General features: G+C 30.5%; 4 protein-coding genes across 6 annotated transcripts; all 4 read left to right on the forward strand.

The window, feature by feature from the left end:
* The first annotated feature begins 658 nt into the window (after window positions 1-658).
* LOC110612300 (phosphoenolpyruvate carboxylase) lies at window positions 659-5,932 on the forward strand. 2 transcript variants are annotated; one of them, XM_021753048.2, is made up of 11 exons: window positions 659-811; window positions 1,058-1,250; window positions 1,892-2,283; window positions 2,462-2,546; window positions 2,687-2,909; window positions 3,050-3,153; window positions 3,280-3,367; window positions 3,577-3,731; window positions 3,860-4,858; window positions 4,955-5,341; window positions 5,472-5,932. In XM_021753048.2, exons 2-11 carry the CDS (start codon window positions 1,083-1,085, stop codon window positions 5,766-5,768), a joined length of 2,898 nt encoding a protein of 965 aa, XP_021608740.1. In that variant the 5' UTR covers window positions 659-811; window positions 1,058-1,082; the 3' UTR covers window positions 5,769-5,932. The 2 variants fall into 2 exon arrangements, with proteins under 2 accessions (XP_021608740.1, XP_021608741.1); XM_021753049.2 differs by lacking the exon at window positions 659-811 and adding an exon at window positions 844-980.
* Window positions 5,933-8,153: 2,221 nt separating this feature from the next.
* LOC110611957 (dol-P-Man:Man(6)GlcNAc(2)-PP-Dol alpha-1,2-mannosyltransferase) lies at window positions 8,154-16,082 on the forward strand. The gene is made up of 10 exons (XM_021752544.2): window positions 8,154-8,475; window positions 8,688-8,775; window positions 8,918-9,077; window positions 9,324-9,541; window positions 9,834-10,129; window positions 12,694-12,808; window positions 13,264-13,402; window positions 15,308-15,504; window positions 15,596-15,685; window positions 15,775-16,082. The coding sequence occupies exons 1-10, from the start codon at window positions 8,201-8,203 to the stop codon at window positions 15,904-15,906; spliced, it is 1,710 nt and encodes a 569-aa protein (XP_021608236.1). The 5' UTR covers window positions 8,154-8,200; the 3' UTR covers window positions 15,907-16,082.
* A 2,226-nt stretch (window positions 16,083-18,308) lies between these two features.
* On the forward strand, window positions 18,309-18,899 carry LOC110610833 (olee1-like protein). The gene has a single exon (XM_021750908.2). It carries the CDS (start codon window positions 18,399-18,401, stop codon window positions 18,897-18,899), a length of 501 nt encoding a protein of 166 aa, XP_021606600.1. The 5' UTR covers window positions 18,309-18,398.
* A 1,859-nt stretch (window positions 18,900-20,758) lies between these two features.
* Window positions 20,759-25,333, forward strand: LOC110610247 (ubiquitin-conjugating enzyme E2 36). Of its 2 annotated transcripts, XM_021750086.2 has the most exons (8): window positions 20,759-20,910; window positions 21,320-21,347; window positions 21,561-21,647; window positions 23,179-23,237; window positions 24,303-24,344; window positions 24,423-24,496; window positions 24,863-24,960; window positions 25,086-25,333. In XM_021750086.2, the coding sequence occupies exons 1-8, from the start codon at window positions 20,875-20,877 to the stop codon at window positions 25,121-25,123; spliced, it is 462 nt and encodes a 153-aa protein (XP_021605778.1). In that variant the 5' UTR covers window positions 20,759-20,874; the 3' UTR covers window positions 25,124-25,333. The 2 variants fall into 2 exon arrangements, with proteins under 2 accessions (XP_021605778.1, XP_043811343.1); XM_043955408.1 differs by lacking the exon at window positions 21,320-21,347 and having other exon boundaries at window positions 20,776-20,910.
* The last annotated feature ends 41 nt before the right edge of the window (window positions 25,334-25,374 follow it).

Here is a 25,374-nt window from a genome sequence, read left to right on the forward strand (position 1 = left end):
TTACCATATAAAAAAAATTGTTTTTCAGTTTTTATTATGTTTAATTTAATAGAACGAATTTAAAATTAATTTAATGGAATTTAATTTAAGATTAATTTTCTTTTATTAATTTTTATGTTTTTTACGAAAGTTAATTATGATAATAGAAAGAATTTTAATTTTTTAACTTAAAATTTTTACTTTAATAAAAACTATAAAAATAGTGGCACAATTCAATTTGTTTATTTAGGAGAATTAATATGAAATTTTTTAAATTTTAAGAAAATTCACTATTTTCTTTTTATTTTAAAATTATTTAATCATTTCATAAAAAAATTATTAGTTAAATTATTTTAACTTTAGTAAAAAAATAAATAGTATAAATATTTAAAATTATAAAAATTAAATAATATATATAAATAAAGTTACTAATAATTTTTTATAAAATACTAAAATATTAAATTTATAATATATAAAAATATTTTAATTAAATGATTTGAATAGAATCAAAATACTAAATTTCCTAAAATTTGATATATTTAATAATAATTTATTTTTTTATATGATTTTTATAAAAGAGATTTAGAGAGGGTTAGCTCGCAAATTATTCTCCTGTGTCTCTCAAATTTTGCTTCTCTCCGTCCATATATAGCGTACTTAGCTCCTCTTTTCATTCTCAACCTTGTCTTCTCTCTCCCTCTCTCTCTCTCTCTCTCTCTCTCTCTCTCTCTCTCTCTCTCTCTCTCTCCTCTGTGCAAACTCACTTGTCCAGATTCCATCTCTGCTCCATCTGGGGTATCTTCAACAATCATCATTTTCTGTCCCCACATACGTAAGCATTCTGTTTTTTTCAATATCAACCTCCATTTTCTGTTCATTACACGTGGCTTTTTTTGCATGGAAACCTGGAATTCACAGGCCCAATTTTAGTGGGTCATGATCAGTTTTTCTTGCTCTTGTTATTATTTGAAACCAATCCGTGAATTTTGCTCTCTTTTGTGGTATTTTTTTTCTTCTTCCCTTTTTGTTTGTTTATTTTGCTTCTACTTCAATCCCTTTTCGTGTGTGATTCATACAGATAGAAGCAAAACAAGAGCTGCGCAATGCAACCTAAGAATGTTGAGAAGCTGGCATCTATTGATGCACAGCTTAGGCTTCTGGCTCCTAAGAAAGTGAGTGACGATGACAAATTGGTGGAATATGATGCTCTGCTTTTGGATCGGTTCCTTGATATTCTTCAAGATTTGCATGGAGAGGATCTCAAGGAAACGGTAAACTCACGAGTCTGGCCCATATTTTTTATTAATATTTATATCTGATTTCGATCACTTCCAAATAAAATTTAATTAGCAGGGGATTGTGAATGAAAAGTTCTAATGCTAAGAATGGATTTTCCCCCGTGTGTGTGAAATTATCCATTATGCTTAAGATTTTTTATTTTATTTTATTTTTTTTGGGGTTCAGGGGATTTTATATCACTGGATTTGTTGATTCAAATGATAACCAGATCACAATTTTGTTTCTTGGGTACATTATTTAGTGGGAGAATCACTAAAAACCACCATAATCTAAAATTTCCACTCTGTACTACGTTCTGCTGACACACTGCCTAGTGAAGGCATCCTCTTAAATTTGTTTAAAGTTGAGATATATTTTCATTTTGATAGGTTTTGATTGGATACCTAATGTTCATGTTGTTATTCCTGTTTTCAATGATTTAGCCTTCACATTGGAGAGATAGAAGGATATAGTGATCATGATCCTGCAGTGTAGAGCTTATGGTGTCTGTCATAGAAATATATGTGCATGAGTATTGCTAGTTTTCCTGTATGCAAAATAATAACTAGTGGGATTCGTTGAAACTTTTGTGATGATTTACTATTTATTATTGTCAATATGTAATTTTGTTTAGGTTCAAGAATGCTATGAGCTTTCTGCTGAGTATGAAGGGAAGCATGACTGCAACAAACTTGAGGAGCTTGGAAAGGTCTTGACCAGTTTGGATCCTGGGGATTCCATTGTTGTTGCCAAGTCTTTCTCTCATATGCTTAACTTGGCAAACTTAGCCGAAGAGGTTCAAATTGCATATCGTCGAAGGCAAAAGTTGAAAAAGGGAGATTTTGCTGATGAGAACTCTGCAACAACTGAATCAGATATTGAAGAAACTCTCAAGAGGCTAGTTGTTGATCTGAAGAAGTCTCCTGAAGAAGTTTTTGATGCACTGAAGAATCAAACTGTAGATCTTGTCTTGACTGCTCATCCTACTCAATCAGTCCGTAGATCTTTGCTTCAAAAGCATGCAAGGTTTGTTCAGGAATTCCTATGGTTTGCTTTTATGATTTCTAGTGATTTCTTTGAATTGTTTTTGATGATTTCATCGTAGCTACCATAATTTTCTTGTTCATCATAAAAAAGTTAGTAAAACAGCATCTGGGTATCTAATTATTTACAATGTCTTGTTTTTTTTGTTCTCATTGTTCAGGATTCGTAATTGCTTGGCACAATTGTATGCCAAAGACATTACTCCAGATGATAAGCAGGAGCTTGATGAGGCTTTACAGCGTGAGGTGCCACCTATAAATATCTTTCTTTATCTGCATCAAATTCTCTAATTGATTTGTCTAATACATAAGCATTTTAAAAGTTGTTTCAAACAATAGAATGGTGATTTTGTTTTCTCATTTTCCATCTTTTATTTTTCATGCAGATTCAAGCTGGATTTCGTACAGATGAGATTCGAAGGACCCCTCCAACTCCACAAGATGAGATGAGGGCGGGAATGAGTTATTTCCATGAGACAATCTGGAAGGGTGTCCCGAAGTTCTTGCGTCGTGTTGACACTGCTTTGAAGAACATAGGGATTAATGAAAGAGTTCCTTACAATGCTCCTCTTATTCAATTTTCTTCTTGGATGGGTGGTGACCGTGATGGTGTGATCTTTCTCTATTAGTATTACCATTTTTATCCATTAGATTTTTTCTCTTTTATATTTTTTTTCTCTTTATATATATATATATATATATATATATATATCCTCCCCTGTTTATCATTTTCGTGATCTGAGATGCAGGTAATCCAAGGGTTACTCCTGAGGTCACAAGGGATGTCTGCTTATTGGCTAGAATGATGGCAGCTAACCTATACTATTCCCAAATTGAGGGTCTTATGTTTGAGGTACTTAATTTCTGTTTTAGCTTTAGGGTACTTATTATTTATGCAGTGTCATTTTGCTCATTTCACCTTTATGCATGCTTTTCATTATTGTGGGGCTAATTGCCTACTGTGTATTTCGATGGAAAGTTGTCCATGTGGCGTTGCAGTGATGAGCTTCGTGTTCGTGCATATGAACTTCACAGATCATCAAAGAGAGATGCAAAACACTACATAGGTAAATTGGAACTAAGCAGTTCTTAAATTTAATTTGCCTCAAAATTCTAATCTACCTAAATTGCCTAAGCTATGTAACTATCCTTATGTTAGGCTGTGGTTTCCTTGTTATTGTCACATATTTCATTCTAAGTTCCAGACTCATGAGGAGGTCACTTTAACCGCGTAGTTATAATATATTGATGTCATTTCTGTTTGCTTGTGGTGCAGAATTTTGGAAACAAATCCCTCCAAGTGAACCCTACCGTGTGATTCTTGGTGACCTGAGAGATAAGCTGTACCAGACCCGTGAACGCTCCCATCAAATGTTATCCCATGGGATCTCTGAGATTCCAGAGGAGGGAACCTTCACTAATGTTGATCAGGTGTATATTAGTGTTTATTTTGAGATTTACTTATGCTAGTGTGCGTTACTAAGTCATAATAAGAACCATTGAATTGCCTGTTGTTATTTCAGTAGATGTGGGACTGATTTGTATCCAATTTCATGCAGTTCTTGGAACCACTTGAACTGTGTTATAGATCACTATGCTCATGTGGTGATCGGCCAATTGCTGACGGAACCCTACTTGATTTCTTGAGGCAAGTTTCCACCTTTGGATTTGCACTAGTGAGGCTTGACATTAGGCAAGAATCAGACCGACACACTGATGTCATGGATGCCATCACCAAGCACCTGGAAATTGGTTCCTATCGAGAGTGGTCTGAAGAACGCCGACAGGAGTGGCTTTTATCCGAACTCAGTGGAAAGCGCCCCTTGTTTGGCCCTGATCTTCCAAAAACTGAGGAAATTGCTGATGTGTTGGACACATTTCATGTTATAGCAGAACTCCCTGCAGATAGCTTTGGAGCATACATCATTTCTATGGCAACTGCTCCATCAGATGTGCTTGCAGTTGAGCTCTTGCAACGTGAATGCCATGTGAAGCAGCCATTGAGAGTGGTTCCTCTGTTTGAGAAGCTTGCAGATCTGGATGCTGCTCCTGCTGCTTTGTCTCGGCTCTTTTCAGTAGAGTGGTACAGGAACCGCATCAATGGAAAGCAAGAAGTCATGATTGGTTATTCAGATTCTGGTAAAGATGCTGGAAGATTCTCTGCAGCCTGGCAGTTATATAAGGCTCAAGAAGAGCTTATAAAGGTAGCTAAGCAATTCGGTGTGAAGCTTACAATGTTCCATGGTCGTGGTGGGACTGTTGGAAGAGGGGGTGGTCCCACTCATCTTGCTATATTGTCTCAGCCACCAGACACAATTCACGGATCACTCCGTGTTACTGTTCAAGGTGAAGTTATTGAGCAATCATTTGGCGAGGAACACTTGTGCTTTAGAACTCTTCAGCGTTTCACAGCTGCCACTCTGGAGCATGGTATGCATCCCCCTGTTTCTCCCAAACCAGAATGGCGTAAGCTGATGGACGAAATGGCTGTTGTTGCTACAGAGGAGTATCGCTCTATTGTCTTCAAGGAACCACGATTTGTTGAATATTTCCGCCTTGTAAGCAAAGCATGCATCTCATTGTCTTATTGGTTCCATTTGGAGTTTACCAAAGTAAGGATTAGTAAAAGTTCTCCACTTTGCTTATGACTGCAGGCCACACCAGAATTGGAGTACGGTAGGATGAACATCGGAAGCCGTCCATCAAAGCGAAAACCAACTGGGGGTATTGAGACTCTCCGTGCAATCCCATGGATCTTTGCTTGGACGCAAACCAGATTTCATCTCCCAGTATGGCTAGGCTTTGGAGCAGCATTTAAACATGTCACTCAAAAGGACAAAAAGAATCTCAATATGCTGCAAGAGATGTACAATGAATGGCCTTTCTTTAGGGTCACCATTGATTTGGTTGAAATGGTGTTTGCCAAAGGGGACCCTGGGATAGCCGCCTTGTACGACAAACTACTTGTTTCTGAGGAGCTATGGCCATTTGGTAAGAAATTGAGGACCAACTTTGAGGAAACCAAGCAGCTTCTTCTCCAGGTAAGTCCAATAGGATGCAAACATATTGATACCTTAAGATTTTAATTTCCAATTTCCAATCTACTTAGAGTTTGCTATATGAATAATTTTTTAATTTTTATTCACTTATATATCTGTTTTTGTATTTCAGATTGCTGGACACAAGGATCTCCTTGAAGGGGACCCGTACTTGAAACAAAGATTATCCTTACGTGATTCATATATTACCACCCTCAATGTTTGTCAGGTCTATACGTTGAAACGAATCCGAGATCCAAACTACAGTGTGACTGTGCGGCCGCACATATCCAAGGAAATTATGGAATCAAGCAAACCAGCTGATGAACTTGTGAAACTGAACCCTACTAGTGAGTATGCTCCTGGTTTGGAGGATACCCTCATCTTGACCATGAAAGGTATTGCTGCTGGAATGCAGAATACTGGTTAAAACCTCTATTATTCTGCATTGTTTTCCTTTTCCTTTCTCTTTCTATCAGAGGTTTTGCCCAAAATAAGGAAATTATAAAGTTATTATGTGGATTATGTTTGAATATCCACCTTGAGGTTAAACATTTGTAAAATTTTTTCAAGTTGAATCATGTTTTTGGTGTATTTGTTGGAACTTTGCTCGACATAGCTTTAATACTAATAATCCTTGAGGCATTTGAATACATTTAGTTTTAATTTAAATACAGACCTCCTCACAATAAGCCAATATCTTTTGGCCAAATACAGTAATTAGACTTAGTTTTTATGTAAAAGGTGGGTTAATATGAAGATGGAATGGTAGGGTCTTTTCTTTCTTGACTAGTAGTCTCAAGTTGCGGAATGCAGGTGAGGAATCGGTCAGTTTGGTTTAAACTCAAATCAAACTGAATAAACGGAAAATTGAAATTTTGATATTTATGAAAATTAAATCAAATCGATTTTGATCAGAAATTAAATTGAATTAATTTTGATCAGAAATTAAATCGAATCAAACTGGTTTGATTTAGTTCAATTCGATTCGATTTGATCGATTTAAATTTTTAATAAAATTTTTAATTTTTATACTTTACTTTTATTATTTTAAAATTTAATTAAAATATTTTAATAATTTAATTTCTTCATATTATTAAAAATAATATATTAATTGATTCAATTCTATTTTTTTATTAAAATCGAATCGAACTGAAATAATTAAAAATTTTAAAATTAAAAATTAAATCGAATTAAAATAAATAAAAAAATTAAATCAAAATTTTAATTAATTCCGTTGAATTAATTTTTTCGATTTAAATCGAATACTCGAAACAGTAACATTAATAAAATTATAAAAAAATAAGAAATTATTCTCTTTGAAAATAGGTTATTTTCATTAAAAACAATTGAATCTTTTAATTAAAAAATATTTTATTTAATTAATTTTTCACAACATTTCAAATATTGAAAGTGCGAAAGAAAAAATTATATCCCTCCAAATAAATGGAGCCCTAATTATATAATATTTATTTCAAACAAATATATTCATAATAAGTAAAGAATGTTAGATAAAAACTATTAAAAACATTATATTAACATTATTTTGGCATAAATTTATTTTTCAATAATATATTTTAGTAACTTATAATATTAGATATTATTTTTAAAAATAATTATATTTTAATTTAATTGTACTTAATATTCATATGAATGTGGATAATTATAATAAATATATTATTATCACTATATTATATGTCAACTCTATTTTACATTTATTTTTTTCTTATTGAATAAAGAAATTTAAACCTTTTGGTAAAAGCATAACTATATTTTGATTTTTTAATTTTTAATAATTAAATAATTATTTTAGATAGCTACAAATTAAAATTAATTTTGATCAAAATTTAATTTAATCACCTATCATCCTATATGATTTTTTATTATTTTTTTAATTTATATCTTAACTTTTAAATTGTTGGACAAAATAATCTAATTTTTTAGTTAAATTATGTCTATATTATAACCTTTAAATTTTAAATAATGTTTATATAATTGTCAATCTAAGTATTACTTAGATGTGTTAAAAAATGAATAATTTCATTAATATTAATTTTAAAAAATAAAAATTATAATACTATTTCACTTTAGAAATTAAACTAAAGTTGCTTGATTTATGATTTAACAATTGAATTTTCTTCCAAAACAATAATATTAGTGTTGGATTTGATTTGTCATAGGCACAAATTTTAGAAAAGCAAATACTTTTATCTATTTAACTATTTGACTAATAATTTAAAAATAAAATAAAATACATTTATATGAATTAGTAATTCTCAAAATATTTTCATCTATTTTTTAAAATAAATGAATAATAATACATTCAAAAATTAAAATAGTTATTTATACAAAATTTGACTGCCACTTCAAAATAATAAAACTATTTAACATAATAAAAAAATTAATAATATTTTAAGAACCTTTTGAAAATGTTAAAAAAAAATTATTAATAGTTATAAAATTTAAGGTTGAATTTGTAGGATAAATTATAATTTAATAATATTGAAATTATTTTGAATTTGTAAAATTTCAATTTTTATTTATAGTTTAACTTAATTTAAAAAACTTACAATATTCATTTAAAAATTGATTTTATTTTATGTAAACTATGGAGATAAAATTATGGATATATATAAAATTAAAATTTTAAATTTTGAATGAAATAAAAAAATATTGACAATATTAATCACAAACTAATTTATGGGTTTTAAATTATAATTTCCTGAAAATAAAAAGGAAGTACACAGTATATCTTCGTCAGCAAGGAAGGAATCGCCCACCAATTTCCACGGTGTACAGCCGAATACACTCTTTACTCTCAGGATCATTTGCGCAGCCCGTTTCGCGCCCGGTAAATCGTCCATGGCTGTATCGACGCGGCAGCGCCGTCCCCTGCCTTCTGATAACACCTCGTCGTCGTCGGAACCATACACGAAGGTTAGTAAACCTCGGAGATCGAGTGTCGGAGATGAACAGGATAAGGGGTTAGGATGGTTCTTGCCTCTGCTAGCTTTGGGAATATTGAGATACATGAGTGCCACATCTAACATAATACATGACTGCGATGAAGTTTTCAACTATTGGGAGCCTCTCCATTATCTTCTCTACAATTCTGGATTCCAAACCTGGGAATACAGGTATTTTTATGTATTGTATGGGAATTGGTTTCTCTTTGCTTCTCTCGTTTTACAGCTGGAGTAGTTTCGCAGTTGATATTGTGTTTCATTTTGCTATTACGACTTCAAATTTAGTTGAAAAACTTGTTGGGTTTTGGTTATTCTAGTGTATTTGGTATTATTTGATGCTTGAAAGATTTGATGGGTTGCGTTTTGTTTTTGTTTACTTGCAGCTCTCAGTTTGCACTTCGGTCGTACCTGTATATTAATTTCCATGAGCTAGTGGGCTTACCTGCTTCGTGGTTGAATGGGGAAGAAAAGGTAAAATTTCCTGCTTCTGCCTTCTTGAAATTTGCCTGATGGATGATGATTCCTTATTTTTTTAGTGTGTGCTCTCTTTATTTTTTTCAATTTAAAAATGTGATTGCCAAGTAAACTTAAATACTTTTTTTCTTATTCGCAGGTGAGAGTATTTTATGCAGTGAGACTCTTCCTTGGTCTCATTTCTGTGATTGCAGATGCTACCTTGGTAGTTGCCCTTTCCAGGAAGTATGGCAAACGTCTTGCTTCCTATGCGCTTGCAATGCTATGCTTAACCAGTGGTTGTTTTTTTGCCAGTACAAGTGAGTGGTGCTTTTTGAGCTGGCTTTGTTATTTTTATGGAATTTGAATCTTATTTATTCTATTTGTGCTGCTGCTAGCAATTGGCCAAGTATTTATGGTTGTGAATTTCTGTTCTGGTTTCATTTAACCAATTATCAGAAGACAATGATTTTTAATTGTGATATTCTACTTATAAGAATTTTTTTTTTTTATAATCTTTCTTCAATAGCTTTTATGATATCTGTTTTCCTGGGTTTGGTTGGCAGGTTTTCTGCCAAGTTCATTCTCAATGTATGCCGTGAGTCTCTCTTCGGGGTTATTTCTTCTTGGAAAACCTGCAATGGCTGTTGTTGTTGCAGCTGTTGGGGTAATCCTTGGTTGGCCATTCTCAATCTTGGCTTTCCTTCCAGTTACAGTCTACTCTTTGGCTAGAAGATTCAAGCAGACGTTTTTAGCTGGTGCAGTCACTTCTATTGCTCTTCTTGTAAGTGCATCAATGCAATAATGTGTTTACCTATATCTAGCAATTGGCGTAGAAGAGATAATACTCCTTTTAATTCATTTCAAAGTTCACATTAATCCTCAACATTTGTGTTTATATCCAATAGCAGTACTTAATTGGAACTTGTAACTTTTTGTTTCCATAAATGTGTGTTTTGAAACCTTTGGGACCAGTTGACAAACAATTAAAACCCCAATTTTAGGGACTAAAATGGACATTTCCCATGTCATTTACATTTTTCTTGGTTATAATTTTACAATCTGAATTCCTTCAGGTACTCTCAGTACTTGTTGATTATCACTACTACGGAAGGTGGACATCATCTGTTTTGAATCTTTTGATATATAATGTCTTAGGAGGTGGTGAGAGCCACTTGTATGGAATTGAAGGGCCATTATTTTATATGAGAAATGGATTCAACAATTTTAACTTCTGTTTCATTCTCGCATTGCTTTTCCTTGGATTTTTGCCAATTGCAAGAAGAAAGTATGCCCCAGACATGCTAATTGTGATCTCACCACTTTATATATGGCTAGGATTTATGTCCTTGCAGCCCCACAAAGAAGAAAGGTATGATTTATGCTGTTGGTGTTGGAAGTCCTTATTGAATTGTGTTTCTTTTTGTATAAAGGAATGATATGGATCTGGATGCTTTATGCAAATCTTACTGGGATGTTTCATTCAAATAGATAACTCTGTAATTTTATTTGCCATTCAAAAGTTTGACCTTAACAATGACTTATTTCTACCAAATGGTGAAATTTGTTGCTGTGTAAGTTTGTTACATTTGGGGAGTTGTGTCTTGCTTGGGCTTGTGATATTTTTCTTGTTAAGGCTGCTCTATTCATATGATATAATTGTGCTGGTATATCTAGGATTCTCATTCTCTTTGGTGTGTGGTCTTTGTATCGCTAATTACATTGCATTTGTTGCCATAAAATCTGGTGTGGTGAACCTGATTTTGGAGGTAACTACACCCCTTATTTGTGTTATTTGTGCCATGTTGCTCTATTTGTACCTCACAGTCCTTGGTTTCACTTTAAATTTGAGAGCAAAATTAGCCAGAAGGGTAAATTTGTACTTTCTTTTTTTGAAGTATGGATAAATTTACAACTAATAACATGGTTGCTAGTTTGAAATGCTTCAGTTTGGTTTACAGTGAGTATGACAGGACCAACAGTTGTTTTCTAAAATGAAGATTTGAAATGACATGATGTTGTTCAGAGCAACAACAAGAAAAGATGCTATTGACAGTTAAGAAATTGGGTATCCATTGGTTTGAATAACACTTCATGCCCCAGAGTTTGAATCTCAGAGTATAAATGAAAGGTGGTGTTTTGGGGGGGGGGGGTTGCGCTACTATAAATTACTATTACTGTTATGATTTGAGTGATTATTTTGATATTTAAATTAAACAAGTTGTGAGCCTGCACTTTGAGCAGGTTTAATTTTTTGAATTAATTTCAAAGTGCTTTTTGTCCTTGTATTTTTATGTGAAAGTGATCCAAATGCTTCTTTTACATGTATTTATCTTTATACACACACATACATATTGTGATTATTTTATGATAATGAATATTAGTATAAATATATATTTTAAATAATTATTGTAACTTAATCATTCCAATTGCTTCATCAGATAATGGTATGAAATATATTTTTGTAAGTATATATAATGAATGTATTAAATAAATAATTTTAATACCTAATGGATGTTTTTGTGAAGGAATTTATTGAAATAATTTAATTAAACTTTCATTATTTGGCTCATTGAATTCATATTTAATTATTTTAAAATTAATTGAATCAAAATTATCAAATTGATGACTTGGTGAAAAATCATGGAAATATATATATATATATATAATGTAAACATTTGTATGTATGTATGTATGTATGTATGTATATATGTGTATGTCTCTGTGTGTATGTGTATAGATGCTTAATTGATAAGTTAAAAGAATGGCAAATTCATTTGCCTCCTCACCTTTTTATGAAAAGTCATTTTACCTCTAATTTTATTTTTATCTTATTTACTCATTTAAATTTTAAATTTTGAATAATTTAATCCTTATAAAGTGAGAGAATGTACATATCACCCCTTTAATTTTTAATTATTAAATAACTTAATCCTATAATGTAATAGTACGTGAATATCACATGTCAGTTGCAGAGATTAAGTTATTTCATCGTTTGAAAGTTGAAAGAGTAGATAGGATAAAGTTAAAGTTGAGGGAGTAAAATAACTTTTCATGTGAAATGAAGGGGTAAATTATGCATTCTGCCTAAATTGATTCAGGAAATTTTTTCTATATGCTTTAGTGCAATTATTAAGATGTAGTTGTTATGGATTCATAATAAAGAACTACACACACATATTGACACATCAGAACATGATATAAAAATTAGTACTCTGATAAAAGATAAATAAAATTTAATAGCATATTAAATAACATGGTAAATAATGAATAGCTAGTATTTTGTTATTTCTTTTTCTATAATGTTGAAGGTGTCCATATTTGTTATGGACTATGGAGCTCTTTTTTTTTTTTCCATGTGGATTGCATGGGGATGGGACGTGGTTTCGTAACCAATAAAGGCATAGTGATGTGGCAAATAACCGAGTTTTAAATTTATATGGCAATGCTTATGAACCTGATAATCTTGCTTTTTGACTTATAAGAATTCTCTGCTATTTGATATGAATTTGATGACATGTGGTGGAATTATTATCTTTTTTGTTTTAATACAACTGGAAATGCTGCTAAAACGTTTTTCATTTTGTTGTGATAAGCTCTTCATTGTGCCTTTAACAATTGACATAATTTCTTTGCATTCATCCCTCAATGCTTCTACAACGATATTATTTGTCTGGAGGGAGCTTTGGAATATGATATATTTTTTGTTTTTATTTCTAACAATTCAACTTGCTTATTTCTTTTGCATAATGTGAAATTGGTTTGATCTTACCGCAGGGTTATATCTAGTTTAGAAAAGAAAAATGCTTTTGTTTCATCGATAGGGTTCATCTTAGTTCATCTAGATAACAGGATACTTAATTCATCTAGTGCAAGGTCCAGTTCAGAGGAGTGTGGACTCAATATGTATATTTTTTTATTTGATAACTGTTGCAGGTTCCTTTATCCAATATACCCGCTTGTTTGTGTTGCTGCATCTGCTGTCATTGAGAGCTTTCCTGATCTTTTCCGAGATAGATACAACCCCTATGACAATTCTATGATAGTAATGGTAGGCTTCTTTCCATTTCCTATTTGTTGTTCTTGTTTCTGGATGGAAATTTACTATTTAGTCCGTATGTTATAGGAAAACTCGTTACTTGGTTCCGTAGTTTTAAAAAAATACATTAACACATTCCCAAGATTTTAAAAATTTTACTATTTAGGCTTTCTGTTAGTTTTAGCCGTTAAATGTGTTACTATTTAGTCACTGTGCAACGAGAAAACTTATTAGCTGGTGTTTACTATTTAATCCTTCCATATTAAGGGTATTTTAGACTTTTGCACAATACTTAAGAGCTAAAATTAATGGAGAGACTAATTAGTAGAATTTTTAAAATCTGAGACATTTTAATGTATTTTTCAAAATTAAAGGGATTAACTAATGAGTTTCCCTATAACATAGGGACTACATAGTAATTTTCCCTTTTCTATAAGCATTAAACTTAAGGTACTTTTTTTGTGCAGATAGCCAAATTTCTTAGACCTGCATTTCTCGGCCTCATATTATGTGCATCTCATGCTCGTACATTCTCACTTGTTAATGGTTATGGTGCTCCTATTGAGGTTTACAAAATCTTGGAGCACCATGATGATGCTGGAAAAGGTATGAATAAATTCTTTTCTGAGTGTCTTGTATTTACCTTCTATTTGCAGACGGTGAGGTTTTCTTACAGTGCTATCTCCACAACACTTGTTTTAGCAAAATTTCTTGAGAGAAATACTATATAGTTCCTAGGCTTTGCCGTTATTCATGAGTCAGCATCTCTTCTTTGAATATTACATTATTATGTTTATGAGGTTTGATTCCATTAACTATCTCTCCATTACATACGTGAAAATACAAAATTACACTCTCCCTCATCCACCCAACAGTCTCCCTCATGAACCCAGCATCCTAATGTTCTCCCTCATAAACCCAGCCACCCGTCACCCTCGTGAACACAAAGCACCCCCCACTTGGCTCAACAGATCATCGATCTTGAGCCCATTGTCTGCTCCTTCAACACCAAGCTTGGCCTCATTATCACACTCTACATGGGTCCTCTTCCTACCATCTTCATTACCAATTGCTCACTCTCGTTAATTTGAGTTGCTTAACTAGCGGGACTATTTAGTTGACAATAAAAAATCAGACGTAAATAATGTATTTTTAAAAGGGTAAAGTATCATTTCTAGGCAAACTTTTATTTTGTTTTTCAATTTTAACCGATCTTTTTTTTCTTTGATAAATTTAGCTAAATTAAAAAGGTTATTAATAATTTTAGCTAGAGATAAATTGAGGAGTTGAAGTACACTTACGTGACATGCTTAGTCAGCAAAAATATAATTGAAAATTATGGGGGCCGCCTTACTAAAGATAAACTATATGTTTTAGCTAATCTTTTACGCAATTTCACAATTTTAGTCGATTGTTTTTTCAATTTTAACTAAAATTTTTATATTCAATGGAATCAAATCATGTTCATGCAGTAATTACTCTTTGGCTAAAATAAGTTATAACACAAGGCTTATTTTTTATATTTGTAAGTAATCAATTTAGAATAAGAGACTTATTTACAAAAGTAATTTATAAAATTGCATCAATTTTAATCTAGAGTGAAAAGAAAACTTATTTTAGTATGGTAATAAAATATCTCTGTCCTATTTATTAGTATAAAATTAGTGTAAATCGTTGAATTCACTGCATCAAACTATATTGAGGCGGGTGCAATAGTAAAAATGTATTTTTTGCCTGATAGGATAGCTGATTCAAGTAGGATCCGCATTAAAAAATTAATTTTTACGCTAAATGAAGATTCATGTCAGTTCCTGTTACATTCTTTTTTATCTTTTGGCTAAAATTGATAAAAAAAAATAGAAGAATTTAGCTAAAATTGGCAATTTGCATTAATGTTTGGCTAAGATAAGAATTTATCATATTATAACAGGTAGGATTTATATTAAAATATTATTTTTTTTCTGACTCATTATGCTACATAAGTAAATTCTAACCTCCAATTGACTCTTGGCTAAAATTGTTAACAATCTTTTTAATTTGGTCAAAATTATCAAAAAAAGAAGATTGCTGAAATGAAAAGAGTATGTAAAGGTTTGGCTAAAAATGACAATTTACCCTTTTCAAAATATCGGACCGACTTGGGAATAATGGAAAAACCTGGAAAGCAAATAACAGTTCTCTCAAAATTCTTACGCTTTTATTTGTAGTTCAACTTTCTAAGGTTGGAATAGTTCTTTTATTTGTTTTTTATTCTCAAATATTTGATAACTGCAATTGCATTTCTCTAGCATCAGTATTTCAGTAATCAATAATCCTCAAATCTATTAATAGTACATAGTATTATCCAGTGGCATCTAATCTTCTAGTCTTTTCTTGATCGTGATTGCTATTATAAAGTGCAATTGTTAGTGGTTATTAGTTTTTTATGTTCTCAATTTGTACAAGGTGTTACTAATGTGGCTTAAATTCCTTTGAAGAAGCGAGTCTTAAATTGGTTCCAATACGTTGCAGGTTCTGTGCTTTGTGTTGGAAGTGAATGGCATCGCTTCCCATCATCATTTTTTGTTCCCGATTATATCAGTGAAATCCGGTGGATTGATGATGGTTTTCGAGGTCTTCTTCCACTCCCATTCAATTCGACCATGGGTGGGACTGCAGCAGCTCCTCCATATTTCAACAACAAGAACAAGGCAGCAGATGAGCAATATGTAATTAACCTGTCCACTAGTTATGGCTTTCGATGATCATCTCATACTTTTGTGTCATGGAATGAATAACACACCTTCATTCGTCGTGCAGCTCCTTGATCTTGAAACCTGTACTTTCCTGGTTGAGCTGCAGCTTGATCGACCTTACCCTTCACGCGGAAGTGACTTGTCAACTTGGGAGGTAAGCAGTTATATCCGTCTCCTGTTTCTCGCTCCTGTTTTATTTATTTCCTTTCGTGAATCGTGACTGCTCGAAAATATGTACTTCAGCCTATTGCAGCGTATCCTTATCTAGACAGGGAGCTGTCGCCTCCCATGTACAGATCGTTTTTCATCCCGCATCTATGGCAAGAGAAGAATGTTTTTGGCTTGTACAAGCTGTACAAAAGAATACCAAAATGACATGCTTTGTGGTTTGCTGAACAATTGTAATTCTTGTAGTTCCAATTTTTGATGCCTAACAGCTGAAAATTTCATCTCAAAAACTAGAGGAACTCCAACAGAAATGTAGTAATTGAGCACTTGTATTTTAAAATTTTTAAATTTGAATTCTGTAGTAAATTGGTTTGTTAGTCTGAGCTATGCCTCTTAATGTACCAATGTTTGTTATGGTGCCTCTTGCAAAAATCCAGCTATTATGGAATGGCGTCTTTAGGTCAAATTCTTTATTTTTTGGGAAGTCTTTATTTTTCAGGAAGTAACTTACTCTGAGGTAAGCAACGAAAGAAATTAGCTTTTTAAATATCTGAGAAGTTTGAAGAAAATGCCAATCAAACTAGCTGAATATATAGATTCTTTGTTTAGTAAAGATAAAAAAAAAAAAAAAAGAATTTTTTTTTTAATTCTGATATGAAAAAAATTATGTTTTCAGATCAGGGTGAATTTAATAATTATTGCATAGATAGGGTGAATTTAGTAATTATTGCATAGATTTGTAAAGTGTAGTACCTAGAAAAAACAAACAAAAAAAAACTTTAATACCTTACCCTACCTTTAAAAAGGTGTATATATATATATATATATATATATGATTTATATTATGATTCCTAGAATTTTAGAAAATTTATCACTTAACTCATTTTTTTTAAATATTAAATAATTTATATTTTATAACAGATTTATATTAATTTCTTTATTACTATATAAATTTTAAATCTTTAAAATTTAAATTTTTTAATTTTTAATTTATATCAAAATATTTATAGTAATTTTATATTAAATATTTTCTATACAAATATAAATATTTAAATTATATTATCTATATATATTAACATGATAAAAAAAATTTTAATGCAATTTACTTTCTAAAAGAAATTTTATACTGTTAAACAGAATAATTAATTTCTAAAATTTTATTTTGTTAAGAGAATAATTATTTTGTTAAAATTTATTATTAAATTATAATAATTCAGTCGTTTAAATTGTATTTTATAATAATTTAATTTTTATATTTTAAAAAATATATAAATTTTATAAAAATAATTTTTTACCTTACAGAGTTAATAAAATATTTAATTTAAGACTATAATAAAATATTTTAATATAAACTGAAAATTAATAAATTTAAAAATGGAAAGAATATTAAATATAAATATTTTAATATAAATTAAAAATTAAAAAAATTTAGAGTTTAAATAACAGAGAAAATATTTAATATGGAACTATTATAATATGTCTTGATATATTGAAAATTAAAAAAATTGATTAAGTATCAGAATTTACTTAATTCAATTGAAATGAGGTATTAATTCAATTGAACTTAAATGGACTCCCTTATTTTTTTAGGAAATATTTTATATATTTTTTAACATTTTAAAGCATTTAAAATGAAAAATTAAACCATTTTAAATAAAATAATTTATTTTTTAAAAAAATAAAATAATTTTCTACTTTTTTAAAATTTTAATAAAACTTTTATATATAAATTTATTAATATATTTTATTTTTTATATTAAAATTTAATAATAAAAAATAAATTATTTTATTAAAAAATATTTTTTGTAGAAAATATTTTCTATAAAAAATATTTTTTTAAATAAACAGAGATTTATAATCTTAATAAATTTTTTATAAATTATTTGTTTATTTATAGTAATAATTTAAAATTATCTTCTATCTCTTTAATTTGTAATTTATATATTTAGTTTGCCTAGGCATTAAAACTTATTCCTTCATAAGAAATAAATTGTTATAAAAACTATGTATGATTTCATTTATAAATTAAAAAAAAAATATTTTATTCTAAATAACAAAATTAATAAAAAAATTAAATTAAATTACACTTTTAAAAAATATTTTATTAAGGTAAGCATATTATTATTATTATTATTATTATTTTCAGTAATAATTGAATAAAATAACTGTAATATTCTGAAAAAATAACTTAAATTCTCACATGCTCTCTTTCGATGGATTTCTCAATTTAATCACCCAATAAAAATATATTACAAAAAGACAGCATTTAATATAAACTCGTCCACATATGAGTATTAGTTTAATAACAATTAAATTAAAATATACCATAAAATGTTATGTTATGTTATTAGAGGAACCGTTATTATAATATATTATTTATTTTTATAAAAAAATATAAAAAATATATGATAATTAATAATTATTATATTTTTTAATTTATGTGAAAAAATAAAATGAAAAAATATTATAGGATGAACGAGATAATATATATTTAGAAAACTAGCCAGAATCAACTGGCTGCAAAATAAAGGAACTAATATTAATAGCATCTCCCTATTTTTAACCTTTTAATGGAAATTTTGAATAGCCACCACCCAAAACTAACGGCTTTAACCAACTCTCGTCTCTATAAAAGCAACCTTAATTACTACTGCAACATAACCCATCAACATCTATATCAAGTAACTCCTCCCTCGAAAATGGCAAGCACCTTCACATTCACTGCCTTGGTTGCCTCGGCTCTTTGCTTCTTCTCCCTCCTCAGCAATGCCTTGGCAGCTTCTGGCTTGAATGTCGAAGGCAAAGTCTACTGCGACACTTGCCGGGTGGAGTTCGAGACAAAGATCAGCGAGATGATTTCAGGCGCTACGGTGAAGCTGGAGTGCAAAAACCGAGAGAACAACACATTAACATACGCAGTGGAGGGCGTGACAGATAACAAAGGCATTTACAGGCTGCCTGTGGAGGGCGATCATGAGGAAGATATCTGCGAGGTGAGGCTGATCAAAAGTGGAAGGGCTGATTGCAGTGAACAATTCAAGATTGTTGATCGTGCGAGGATTCTGCTGACCAAGAACGTTGGTATGGTTCAGACAACTAGGTATGCCAATCCTCTTGGGTTCATGAAGAAGAAAGCTTCCCCTCAATGTGCACAAGTTCTCAAGGATATGGGCTTCGTTCCTATTGATGTTGAAGTTTAATCAATCGTTGATCTGATTTTTTAATGGGTGTATATTTAACTAATTATACGGGTTTTCTGATATCTCTGTAATATTAACTATGGCAATTGTGGCTAATCATCACATTAAATGAAACTATATATGCAGCAACTTTGCCATACATCTTCAGCTTCTTTACTTGAAGGAGATTCAAATCTTCGATTTCACCTATTGTTGCAAAGAAGAAAAAGAACAAAAACGCTAGCACAAACGAGTTGATCACATGAGATAAACTTCTGTTTAATTAATTTGTCAACTTGTTTGTCCTCGTCCAAGAACAGTGGAGCTCTGTCTTATGTAGGATATGATTTTGTGTTTGGATAGAAGACGCAACACTAATAATTGAACGAATTATATATTTTTTTATTAAATAAAAAATAAAAGATAGAAAACTATAACGTAAATGAACGCACCGTAAACTTTTTGTTTCCTTGATTACGAGAGAAAAAAAATAAAACATGGAAAAAAGTTTTTTTTTTTTTTTTTTTTTTTGTAAAATTACATATATGTTCATTTAATTTCTATTTTCAACTTCAAACAGGAAAAGAAAATTAATGAGAGAAAATAACAATATTTTCATCAATTTGCTATTTCATGTCAAATGTAGATATAGAATTACCATTATATATATTGTGTAATTCTCCTGTTCAGAGGCTATTGTTCGGAGTTCTTAATAAATTAAATTATTACTTTTTCAAGTAAAATTATATAATTTAATATGTAATGAAAAAAAATCATACTACACTATTCGTATAGCGAAAATTTTCTATTTAATACTATTAAATATTACTAGTAAATTGCTATAATGTTGAGGTTTAATAAAATAAATAAATTTTATTATATTAATAAAATAAATAAAGTTTATTATATTAATAAAATAATCATTTTAATTAAATTTTATTTTCATATTTTTTAAAAATTTAATCTTTAAACAAATTATTTACAAATAGTCGTTATATTTTATGATCTCGTCTCTTATGTTTATTAAAATTTAATATATTATATTTAAAAAAAATAAAAGAAACATTAAGTAAAAAAATTTTGAGTCCAACATCCGTCCATATTTAAACTTACAAATATATCCAACGGTTCTATTCCGTTGATTTAATTTTCTAATTTGATTTGATTAAGACAAAAAGGATAACCAAATTCTTAATGTATTTTTATTTTTATTGTTTTTAAATATAAAATATTTAAATTTAATATACATACAGAATTAATTTATAAAAATACATGGATTGATTTAAACATAACAATAATAATTTTTAATGATAAAATTATAGGAATTTAAAAATAATTTATAATTAAAAATATAAAATTTGAATTAAGCCACTATTTTAACATAGCAAATGTTGAAAAATATTTCAAAGTACGAGAACAATAAAAATGGAAAAAATTTTATTGGAATTGGTACATTGTAGATTTAAAATTTTATAAGAAATATTTTTTTTATAAAAATTTGGAGAGTAAAATATAAAATTTCAGTCATTATCGAATTATTTATAAATGTAAAATTTTATAAAAAATATTAAAATGAATTTTAAACATAAAAAATTATTTATTTTTTAAAATGTTTTACATCTATATAAACAGTACGCAGAGAAGTATTTTCTTAAAACTTTAGTAATACCTAAAACTCAGGCTCTTTTATTGTAAATTAAATTACAAAAAATTTATTTAAAAAATTTAATAAACCATAAAATAGTTTTCTTTAAATGTCCCTTTTTTTTTTGAACCCGTTTATTATATGCACTGCAGAAATTTTGATATTCGATAAATTCATTCTATGCGAAAAAATATAATATAATAAAATAAAAATCAAAATTATTCGGACTATAAAAGGCGCCCAAAATGTGCCAGTAACAGCAAGCAATCCCTCAAAATAGTTGTTAGAGTTTAGTGAGAGAAACGCCTAAAAACCCTTGAGGTAGCGTTCTTTTCAATCGACCTCGAGGAAATGGCCAACAGTAATCTTCCCCGAAGAATCATCAAGGTTTGTCTACCGATCTTTGTTTCCTCTCCGTGATTCACTCTCAATTCCGCTGATCGATCAGTTTCTATTTGGTTCCCGAGAAAGCAGAATAATGAGGAATTGGGACCTCCATCTGTTAATTCTCTTATTGTTTTTCGCATTTCATTTGTTTATGGAGTGAACAAATTTGGAGTTACTGAGCCGCATTTATTAAATTATTAGTGTCAATTTTAGAAACTTGTAAAAATTGGCTTTAAATAAACTGTTCCCCTTTTGTTTTGCTTTCTTACTGTATTTTTTGGGGTTAAGTCTTAATTTTAGGTTTCTGTTAATTTTTTGTGACTTGTTAATCTGAATTTTCTGTTTGTATTTTATTGTATGAATTGTTTGAGAGCCTTTTTTAAACACTCTCTTGAATGTGATCTAACAGGAAACTCAACGTCTCCTCAGTGAACCAGGTGAGCCGTTGACTCTTTCTTGCCAATTTTTGTTGTATCTTGTGTTAGTTTTGCGGTCTTATACCAATAATTTGGATGAACAATGTATAAAATACAGTCTTATTTAGAGTCGGATGTCAAGTAATTATGCAGCTGTCCCTTGTGTGCATGAATGTTGAATTTATAGTGAATGCAAGGGTTATATTTTGTTAATTTTGCTATTCATGGGTGCAGCACCGGGAATAAGCGCCTCACCATCAGAGGATAATATGCGATATTTTAATGTGATGATTCTTGGCCCAACACAGTCTCCATATGAAGGTAATCCTTGTGCTAATATGGAATTTGTTTCAATAACATATTCTTTGTGATGCATTAGAAATGTGACATCAATCCTATTTAGTATTTCACTTAAATATGTTATTGAAGCAAGGAAACATTTGTTTTTTGATGGAAAAAAATTACAAAATATTTTTTTTTATTCTAACAAAAGTTCTCATTCCAGACTAGGAGGTTCCATTATCTCTCTTTGCTTCAACTAACTTTTTAGTTCCCACAAAGTAGAGAAAAACAGCTAGGGGAACAAACTGTCTAGGCAGTGGACCCTTCAATGCTTACGTCATTATTTATGTAGTATCGGTAGATGGAATACTTGCTCCCTCTAACTAGATACCTTGATATCTGTATTACTTTGCCTGTTTTCTTGTTTGTTATGTCATGATTTTATGTCCTAACTCCTTTCTAGTTCACCAGCTGTAATTGGTGTGAGGTAATACTGAATGTTATCAAGGTGAGAGGCGATACTAAGGCAACAAGCTCCTCTCTCGCCTTAGGCGAGAGGTGAAGTGATGCCTTTTTGAATTGAGGTGCCATACTTATATATACATATATATGTGTGTATATATATGTATACATGTATTTATAGCATATAGATATATATGTATATATTCATATATGGATATTGTATTAATTCCTTGTTAATTAGTTAATCAGTTAGCATAATTATAAGGTATGTATTCCTAATTGGTTAGCTGAATTATAAGCATATTTATATATAAATATGTAATATTTTTCAATATTGGAATGTACTTGAATATTGATAGTCAACTATGTAGATATTATATTGTTTCTTTCCTTATTAGTTAAGATATATATATATATATATATATATATATATATATAAAATTATGCTAACTAATTAGGAATACATCCCTAATTAGTTAGCGTAATAATAGGGATATAGATCTCTTATTAATTAGCCTATTATAGGGTATAAATCCCTAATTAATTATCATAACTATGGAGATAATCCTCTAATTAGTACCTAAAATTTAGTTCTTCAATCAGCTACTTCAAAAGGAAATATGAATTAGGGTTTAGTCTTTAAAAAGGAAGAACAAAAGAAGCCATGCATCTTATTTTCAGAGGAGAAGCCTTGCCTCGCCTCGCGCCTCGAGCCAGGTGAGGAGAGGTGATCGCCTCTTGCAAGGGACCTCGTCTTGCCTCGCATTGCCCAGCGCCTTCATAACACTAGTAATACTTCTGAATATCAGTTAGTTAAGTTCTGGACTTTGATGTTGTTAACCTTTATAACATTTAAGATATATTTAATGTGGTTTGTCTTGTCTTCTTTCTTGACTTGGGCTTAGCAATCATTCTGATGAATGCCTGAAAGCTCACTCCTACATACTTATTGAGTAGTTTATGATGTGAATGTACACATGGCTGTAGCTTTTCTTTCTTCCTGGATTTTGCGGAACATTGTACTCTGTGTTAAAATAATCTAGTTTTATTATTTTCTTTTCCTGTGCATTTGCCATGTAACTTGTGCTATGATTGCAACTTTATTTAGGTGGGGTTTTTAAACTGGAATTATTCTTGCCTGAAGAATATCCGATGGCTGCACCAAAGGTATTGTTATTTTGGTTATTCCTTCCATTTCCTTCTAGAGATGAATCTTTTATTTCTCATTGGCTGTTAAACCACAAAAGATTGAGGATGTTTTGCTGGAATGAAATGCATCCTTTACTATTGTTGAAGTTCATTTCAGTTTCCTCCTTTTGTCATCACATTGAATTTACTAGCTATTTGTGATTATGGCAATGTTACTTATAATAAATGACTGAAATGTACTTTGATAAGACCAACTTTAACATTTAGGGTTGGATTTGGCAATTTGGGTTGGGAAACATCATTTTTAGGCTTAAAAATGATTGCAGGTGCATGTTGAGAAGCCATCATGTCTTGTCCTAGATAATAGAAAAATTTAACTGCATGCTGGTTTTCTATACTAACGTGTGAGTTCTTAAAACTTCACCAGACTCGTTTTGTGGGACAAAATACATAAGTCCAAGTACACCTGTATAAGAATTCTCAATCCCAAGCTGGCATATCTATTTTCATGGTTATAGATATGTTATCTACTGGTAACTCAAGGATGTGGAGATTTTCTATTAATTCAATGTGTGCTTGATGAAATCCTGTGGGACGACTTAAAAAGTTTCCATCTCTAATCATAACCATTAAAAATTTCAAGGACAGGTTAACACATAGATTCACATTTTGCTTCCCATGGTCTGGAGAATTGATATTGTGCCTTTAAAACTTGGGAGTAGTGCAAGGCTAATTGGATTAGGCTTGCAATGCAATTGGCGATGTTTGTTCTTTGCCCAAAAATTCAAAGAGGCTGAAGATAACTTTAGTTATCTCTGAACGGATCTGGATAGTTGAAATCGAATGTGATGTTCAGGCAAAAATTATCTTTCTAATGAATGTTCACGACTTTCAGGAAAAATTACTTAATAGTATGTCGAATGTCTTTTATAATATTTTATGTGTTTTAAGGGTGTACCTTTTGAACTCAACCTGAATTTGACCCAATCAATGTTTCGTGATCTTCATATATTATGTACTCATCCTAAAAATTGTGTACTTTCTCAATTTGAGTATATTTCATGATGTTATTTTCTCTTACAGGTTCGATTTCTTACCAAAATTTATCATCCTAACATTGACAAGGTGAGCGTTGTTTCTCCTCTCTCTCTATTTTGAGTCCGGTTGTTTAACATCTTCAACAGAGTAAATTTTCTGATGTAGCTTGGAAGGATATGCCTTGATATTCTCAAAGACAAATGGAGTCCTGCACTCCAGATACGAACTGTACTTTTGAGGTACTATGGGATTTGATTATTTATTGGTTTGCTGATCCTTGTTGAATGTCTTCATTTAAGAAGTTTGTGATGTCATGCATTTGTTGTTGAGGAAGGAACTGGTTTTCAAGGAGTATTTACACTGTTGATACAAAATGAAACAATCAAACAACACTAAAACAGGAAAAATATTTCTGCTTCTCTTGTTTTGTTTTTCTTCTCTTTTTCTTCTTTAAAAAAAATCTCCCTCTTCCCATGGAGATATAATAAATGACCAGTTAAGAAACAATGTTAAATGTGTTAGAATTGGGTCTTACAATTGTGCATATATTGCAGATAAGACAAGTAATATTGTGCCTTTTTTTTTCTTTTTTTTTTTTCAAATAGTATCCAAGCACTTCTTAGTGCTCCAAACCCTGATGACCCACTTTCTGAGAACATTGCGAAGCATTGGAAAACGAATGAGGCTGAAGCTGTTGAAACAGGTTATTTTTCTAGTTCAAGTTTGACCAGTTCCTGCATTATTTTTTTTTCTTTGGTTAACGTTGATGCCAATGCTGTGTCCATATTTTTCACGTTATTGTTGTATTCTCCAAATTGTACACTGCAGCAAAGGAATGGACCCGATTGTATGCAAGTGGTGCATGATGTTGTGGTGGAAACTTCTCTTCAAATGACTTCCATGTGATATATGCTATTAACTGATAATTTGAATCAAAATTTGAAGATTTCCTGTTTGGACAAATTAGAATTTTATATTTTTCAAAGCTTCCAGATACTGCCTATTATTATTAAATTGTTATCTGATGTTGGAAGCATCACCTTGAAACTTGTATGATAAGGAAACTTTTTCATCTCTGTGCATTTGTTCGTGCATAAGTACATAATGGTGCAGGTTC

This window comes from Manihot esculenta, chromosome 3 (genome assembly GCF_001659605.2).
Source record: "Manihot esculenta cultivar AM560-2 chromosome 3, M.esculenta_v8, whole genome shotgun sequence".
NCBI classification, from domain to species: Eukaryota; Viridiplantae; Streptophyta; class Magnoliopsida; order Malpighiales; family Euphorbiaceae; genus Manihot; species Manihot esculenta.